The following is a 7,994-nucleotide window of genomic DNA, read 5'->3' on the forward strand; positions in this document are numbered from 1 at the left end:
AGGTCTGATTCTGCTGATCTTTATTTCTGAGCCCATTTTCATGGTCTTGCTTCTTCAAAGGTTTTTCTGATTTTTGCCCATGAGCTCACATTTCTTGGAACTTTCTGTGAGAAAATTTTTGAGGCTGAGGTTCAAATGAAATTTCTAAGAGAAGATTTACACTTTGGTTAGTGTCCTGTGGCCACTTCTAGTTTGGAAACATTTAAACTTAAATTTCTGAGTTAAGTTTTTCTCTTTTTTGGGGACAATTTAGTAGCAATCCTGCTAGGGTTATTTTGTGGTTGAACTTGCAGGAATATTTACTTTTCTTCCCAGCACCAAATTTTGAAACCAGCAGTTATTCCATTTCCTGAGATGTGTGTGTGTGTGTGTGTGTGTGTGTGTGTGTGTGTGTGTGAGTTTTCTGATCACTTTTGTAGTTACAGTTTAAATGGTAGGGAGAGGATATCTTTTACCTTCTCCACATTACCCTGACCCTTAGTTTTTTCCTAGTGTTCCTTGAGTGCTGTTAGACTGGGAGAATGAAATTTGCATTTGGACTAAGTAAATGACTAAAGGAGGAAGCTAATTTGTACGCATTGGTGTTCTGCTAGCTTCCTATCCTTACTTGGTTCTTCTGAACCTTCCTTATTTTCTTGCAGGCACGTCAGTGTATTTGAGAAGATGGGAGAATCCATTCTCTATAGTTGTTTTCAATGGAGGATCAGAAGTGTGCTGAGCCTGGTATATTGCCAGAATGGAATTTGCAGCTACAGTTTTTCCAGATTTCAGTCAGGCTGGTTTAGGTACCATTCTTCCACCACCTCTTTGCTTTGGTCAAGCTATTTCCCCTGCTTACAGTTTCTTCTCTACCCACCATATTCTGTTTGTCCCACAGTTCACTTCATATTCCTTTTTCTTCTCAGTGCCAAATTCATGATCCCTCTTTTTTTCTGTCTTTTTGAGACAGAGTCTCGCTATGCAGTTCAGGCTGTCCTTGAGCTCACTTTGTAGCCCAGGCTGGCCCCGAACTCCCAATGATCCTCCTTCCTCAGCATCCTTACTGCTGGGATTACAGGCGTGTGCCACCACACCTGGCGAAACAAATTTACAGCTCTCTGTGTTTTGAGGTGGTTTTGTTTTTGTTTTTGTTGTTTGTTTTTTTGGTACTGGGAATCAAACTCACGACCTTGCATTGCCAGGCAGATACTGTGCCGCTGAGCTATATCCCCCGCCCCATGATCCCTTTCCTGACTGCTGTAGTTCACTGGTTCTAAAACGGTTGCCATGTTTGTAGCACTAAAAGGTTTTTTTAAAAAAATACATTTTGTAGAACCACATAAAAGTGATTCTCTCCTAACAGCATAATTTTTGAAGGAAATTACATTTTTATACCAAAAAAGGCAGTAGAAACATGGGGTGAGATTGTGAATGGTTTTTACAGTTGAATTAAATATCTTTATGTGGAAAACACACTGTACAGTCTCTATTTCTTTCATTTGCTGCTGACCAGAAAGAGACTCCTTAGATTCCTTAGATAATCTGGACCTTGGCTTTAGCTTGGAATGATGTCTTCAATTTACAAGTCTACAACATTTTACTTTACTAGTTATATGGCATCTAGTCATTTATTTTCTTATGACAGGTTTCTTTTGCCTGTTTACGTTTTATAATGTTTTGTCTCCTTGCCTTGGTTGTAAACTCCTTGAGAGCCATTATCTTGTATATATTTAGAGTACTCCTAATATGTGTTGAATGAGTTAAATTTAGATGCCTCAGATGATTGTTGAAACCTAGAAATATTTATAGAGCACCCATTTGGGTATATCACAGTTCTAAATGTTGTTTATTTCTCCAGGAAAAAAATAAGTTTTAATATGAATCATGAGTCCCTTACTCATCGCTCTCCTCCCCAGGGAATTTCATTCAGTTAACAAACTTACTGAGTGCTTGTTAAAAACCAGGCCTTTTGTTGGGGCTGGGAATACAGAGATAAAGTGAACAAGCTTGCCAGTCTAGTGGGTAATATGTACATATAGGTAGAAAGCATAGCATGCCACCTGGGAAGCCTCATAATAGAGCTTTGAAACAAGTCTTGTGATAATGTGGAGAGAGCAACTGAGTTTTATAAGGGAGTAAGAGAAACCTCCAGAGGAGGAGGCATTTGTTCATTCAGCAAAATCTCTCTTAAGTGCTTAACTACTTGTCAAGCACTAGTCTAGATGCATCTTGAATGAATAGGGCATTGTTAGGAGATGGAACGCATTTTAGGCAGGGAAATTGTGAGCAAGAACATGTCCTTTCAAGTAAGACCAGATTGGGTTTGAGTTCATACACTGGCACTCTAGACACTTTTGCCTTTGGGCAAGATATTTGCTTTTTTAATGTCTACAGGACAATTACTTTTGTAAAATGTTGCAAATACTCTATACCTCAGAGTACTGTTGTGTGGATATTTTGAGGGTGAAGTGTGTAAAGTCAGGCTTAGCATGGTGAAACAGCTTGAGTGAAATAGCACAGTGAATAGTAAAATTAAGTGTAGCGCTTCTGAAATAGCTCAGGGGTAAATGTATACACAAGGCATATAGGAGGGTGAGCCCTGATGAAAAACTCAGATAACCATAATACATGTGTGTTAGTCACAGTAGTGGACAGATGAACCAGGAGGATCTGTCTCAGGCTTACTTACAAATAGTCTTGTATGTCATATTAATAACTTTTTTAAAAAAATGTTTGAAAACCCTGGGCAGTGTTATGTTTTTGTCTTAAATTTTAGGTTGTACAGTGGCATTCTGAGCTTAGCATAGTAGTTAGGAGTGTGAATCTCAGTGACCTGGGTTCTGGTCCCAGCTGCCTCATTTCCTAAGTGCCTGACTTTAGGCTACACCTTTAACCAACTGGTACCTTAGTTTCTTCATTGGTAAACTGGATTGTAACCATATCCATTGTATATGTTTGTTTTGTTTTGTATGTGTGTGTGCTCTTTGAACTTTTGTTTCTAAAGCTGTGAAACATTTTGTCAGAGTAAATCTTATTTGAAATTCAGATATAGAGAACAATAAAAGGAGGTCTGTTTGAGAGACCACTTTCATTTCCCTTCTGTGCTACCCCATGGTAAATAGCACTGCCCTAAAGCTGGTGACAAAGTCTTTCATATATGTCATTTGTTGAATTGATGTTCAAGACAAAGGACTTTGGGGGCTGGGGATTTAACTCAGCGGCACAGCGCCTGCCTGGCAAACGCAAGGTTGTGAGTTCGATTCCTGGTACTGGAAGAAAAACAACAAAAAAAACCAAAGAAACAAAAACAAAAACAAAAGAAACAAAAGACAAAGAACTTTTATCAGTTGGGAACTTGGGAAATTAGCATTTGTAATGATCTAAATCTATGTTTTGATGCAGAAATCCTGAACCTTCATAATAATACCTAAAATATAACTTAGTATTTTGCAAATAGGGGTAAAGAGAATGATGTCATTGTAAGTGACACATAGATGTCAGAACTGGAGAGATCTTTCTTAGTGCTCTGTGTAGAGATGAGGAAATTGATTTCTAGAGAGGGAGGTCTTTTAGGGTCATGGCGTAGACAGCGCCTGCTCACATTTCAGACCTCCTTGCCCACTATTGTCTCTTCTTTTTTGCTCAAAGCCACACAGCCAGTTCTGTGCCAGAACCAGGGCAGGCAAGCAGACAGTTTTCACCATTCTAGGACTGTGCTCTTTCAACTACACCTTTTTGCTATTTTACAGTGTGGCGTTTTGGCTTTCCTTTTGACTCTGCTCTGAGGGGTTACTTGGTGAGTTGATAGATTCTTTTTTTGTTCTCTTGAAGGTCTCTGTGAGCGTCTGAGGGCCTGGACTGGACTGAACTTCTCTTATTCTAAAAAAGCTTTTCACATTCTTATAGGTTTTAATAGCTGTGATTAATTAAGTACCATCTATCAGTAAAATGTAGAGCAGGGGATCTACATGAAATGTATAGATGTTTCAGGTTAAAAGTGGGTGGTTTATAATTTACCTGGGTAGGTAAGCAGACCTACTATAGCTGAACTTTCCATGTTTTCCTGTTCATGAATAATCTTGGGTTAACAAACGAGACAGCAGTTACTCAAGTGGGCATCCGTGACAAGTCTCTGAGAGGCTAGCCCTGATCTCTCGGCAGTGAGGCTGCAGGTCACTTGGGCACCTCACAACCGCTGGGCTCTTCTGTTCTCTCAGGAGCGTGGTGTTGGCTTTCCTGTCTCCCTCCTTTCTCTCAATTGCTCTTCCTACTTGCACATGGCCTAACATGGGTCCCTTGTCAGTTAAAAGTATTGCTACTTAAATGACTCCCAAACCTGCCTTGTTACATGTCAGAATCTGGGCAGAGGGATGACTAACTTTGTCTAGGCCCCACCCAGATCTTCTGAGTCAGAATCCCTGGGACCTGGCAATCTCTTACTTCAAAAAAATGTCTTAGGTAATGCTGATGAAAGAGCTCAGAGACATATACTTCAGAACAGGCCCATAATCGGCTTGAGCTCCATGACACAGTTCTGGATTTTTTTTTTTTTTACAGTTCTGGATTCTTGAAGAAGAGAAAAATCTGATTCATTTGGCTTGTCAGATGTCTACTCGTGATTTTTTTTTTTTTGGTACTGGGAATTGAACTCAGGACCTTGCACTTGCCAGGCAGGCACTTACGCCACTGAGCTATATCCCCGGCCCTCTACTCCTGATATTTTTTTAAGTAATTAAGTTTTTTTTTTAATGATGGATGAATTTATAGCAATTCTCTCTCTCTCTTTTTTTTTTTTGAGACAGGGTCTTGCTATGCGGTTCAGGTTGGCCTTGAGCTCACTTTGTAGTCCAGGCTGGTCTCGAACTCGAAACAATCCCCTTGCCTCAGCCTCCCAAGTGCTGGGATTACAGGCGTGTGCCACCATGCCTGGCTTTTAGTAATTGTCAATCTATGTTCCTGCAGGTGTTCCAAGAGTTGTCAAAATTGAATAATGTTGGATAGTTTGCTCCAAGTCACAGAAAAAATAAGATTTAAGATAAAATAGCTCAACTTTAGTCAATTTTTGTTGAACAGAAATTCTTAATTTTGACACAGTATACCAATTTTTCATATGATGGCATATGCTTTTGAAGTCTTGTATCCTTGGCAATCCAAGTTGATGGTTTAGGTTTGGACACCATAGGGAAGGAGTACAAGAAACTCCTAGGAGATTAGATGGAAATAGAAGTAATTGCAGACAAATGAAGGAAAATAGAATAACCTCAATTTTAATTCCAGAGTCTCCGTAGGCGGTCATGTTGTCTGTAAATAGAGATAATTTTTTTGTTTTTTTGGTTTTTTGAAACAGGGTCTTGCTATGAGTTGAGGCTGGCCTTGCACTCACTATGTAGCTTAGGCTGGCCTCAAGCTCAGCAATCCTCCTGCCTCAGCATCCTGAGTGCTGGGCTTGCAGGTGTGAGCCACTATGCCTGGCTAATAAAGACGGTTTTATTTCTTCCTTTTTAATCCATTTGCTTTTTTTTTTTTTTTTTCCCCTTTCATCACCTTCCTCCTTAGAGGAGTGTTTATTTTCCTTGTTCTATTCCCAATCTTAGAGGGAATGTATTCAGTCTTTTACCAGTAAGGACATATGATAACTGTAAGCTGTTTTATGGATGTCCACTATCAACTTGAGGACAGTCCTCCTTATTTTTGGTTTTCTGCATTTTTTTCATGAATGTGTATGGAATTTGGCGGATACTTTTTCTGTATTAGTTCAAGTTACTGATTTTTCTTCTTTAGTCCTTTAATACAGTAAATTATATTGATTGATTTTCAAATATTGAGCCAACTTGGTGTCTCTAGAATAAATCCCACCTGGTCATGGTCAACGTTATTGAATTGTATTTGCTAAAAATTTTCTTAAGGAATTTTGTATGTATATGTGAGGGACATTGGTCTATAGTGTATACCTGTATTTTATATACATGTATATTTTTTGGGGGAACTATTGTTTGTGACTGGTTTGGGATTGAGGGTAAAATTGGTCATAAAATATACTGGCAGTTATTTCCTCTTTTTTCTGGAAGATTTCCTATAGAATTGGTATTAATTCTAATTGATATTATTACTATTAATTCTGACATTTAAATGTTTAGAATTCTCCAGTAAAACCATATCTATCTGTTGAGATGATCATTAGACTTCTCTTATTTAGTCTGTGTAGTCTCCTTTTGTAGATCCATATTTCTACCTGGCATCATTTTCTTCTTGCCTGAACAACTTCCTTTACTATTTCTTGTGGCACAGGTCTGGTGGTGATAAGTTCTTTCAATATATGTAATGTCTGAAAAATCTGTTTTGCTTTCACTTTTGAAATACTCTGTAGACATTCTAGGTTGTCATATTCTTTCAGTGGTTGAAAGATGTTTCTCTGCTGGCTTCTCAACTGCTGTGTTTCTGATGAAAAATCTGCTGTCATTCTAATCTTTGATCCTCTTAATGTAATTTTTTTTTGTGTGTGTATATGGCTGTTTTTAAGATGTAACCTTATCACTAGGTTTGAACAATTTGTGTGTGATATGTCTTAGTTTTCTCCTTGTTTCTCTTGGAATTGAACTTTTGGACCTCTGCATTCATAGCTTTTATCAAATTTAGAAAGTTTTTGCTAATTACTTCTTTCAGATACTTTTTTTCTGCCTTCCCTTCCCTGTTTGGAGATTCTAATTATCAATACATTATGCTCCATGAAGTTGTCCCACAGGTCACTGATGCTCTGCTTTGTTTTGTTGCTGGTCCTCCCTCCTTTTGTCCTGTTTCATTTTGAATACTTTTTGTGGTTATTGATAAGTCACAAGGCAACCCCCCCCCCCCGTGGGAAATTTAAGCTCTTTTATTAAGGAGTTAATAAAAACTCCTTCCTCGTCACCTGTTCCCCTCCATTTCCCCTCGACAAAAGCCAACCTCACCCTCATCCACCTTGGCAGAACCAGATGTTCAATTCTTACAAACAACCCACCCTCCTCGGGCTGTTCTGGCCCACGGACACCCACTTCCCAGAAAATGTTCTGGCCCATGGACACCCCCTCCCAGAAAATGTTCTGGCTCACAGTCACCCTCCCCAAAAGACAGCTTTAAAACCCCATGCTTTGCTCAGCTCAGGGCTGTCCTAGTCCGCTGGGCAGCCCACCATGTCGCTCCCCCCAATAAAGACTCCTCTTGTGTCAGAAGGTCTGATCTGCTTCTCTGTGGGTCTCAGCCCGATCATATCAGTTATATCTTCAAGTTCACTAGTCTTTTTTTTCTGTAGTATTTAATCTGTTATTAGTCTCATGTAGTGTATTTTTTATGGTGTAGTCTTTAATATCTAGAAATTCAGTTCTGTTTTGTTTTGGAGAGAGGGTTTCACTGTGTATTCCAGGTAGCCCTTGAACAAAAGTCACTACTTAGCCCAGAATGGCCTCAAACTCAAAGCAATCTTCCTGCCTCAGCCTCCTAAATGCTGGGATTATAGGCATATGCCACCACGTCTGTCTACTTTTGGTCATCTTTGAATCTTCCATAACTAACTTTTTGAACACCTAGAACAATGTTATACAGTGTCCTTTCTGCTGATTCTAATATGTATTCTCATTATGAATCATATTTTCCTGATTCTTTGCATGCCTGGTGAGTTTTCATTGAATGCCAGACACTGTATATTTTACCTTGTTGGATGCTTGGTGTTTTTGTATTTTATAATCATTCTTGGGCTTATTCAATAATCTGAGGCAATCAGAGATTCACCTCATTTGTTTTCCATCTCTTAAGGGATCACTGTGCTTTGCTGTCTGACCTAGAGTAGCTTGAAAAACATTATTTGATAGATGGATAGATAGGTAGATAGTTTTTTGGTTGTTTTAGGAGGAAGGATAAAAGTGGTCCCTGTTATTCCATCTTGGTTGGAAGTAGAGATCCATTAAATTGCCGTAAGTTTAAGCTTTTCATGCTTGCTGTTCATTGTCTGTAAAAAGGTAGTATCTGATTTAGTTACCATT

General features: G+C 38.9%; 1 protein-coding gene across 2 annotated transcripts in view; it reads left to right on the forward strand.

Moving 5' to 3' along the window:
* The first annotated feature begins 624 nt into the window (after positions 1 to 624).
* Positions 625 to 7,994, forward strand: part of Dennd1a (DENN/MADD domain containing 1A) — a 484,908-nt gene continuing 477,538 nt past the window's right edge. For both annotated transcript variants that reach the window (XM_013513192.1, XM_005382503.2), the window contains exon 1: positions 625 to 785. In XM_013513192.1, the coding sequence (XP_013368646.1) occupies positions 664 to 785 (122 nt within the window). In that variant the 5' untranslated portion in view covers positions 625 to 663. The remainder of the gene's footprint in view (positions 786 to 7,994) is intronic.

The sequence above is a fragment of the Chinchilla lanigera genome, unplaced genomic scaffold (genome assembly GCF_000276665.1).
Source record: "Chinchilla lanigera isolate Chin_1 unplaced genomic scaffold, ChiLan1.0 scaffold00018, whole genome shotgun sequence".
Taxonomy (NCBI): domain Eukaryota; kingdom Metazoa; phylum Chordata; class Mammalia; order Rodentia; family Chinchillidae; genus Chinchilla; species Chinchilla lanigera.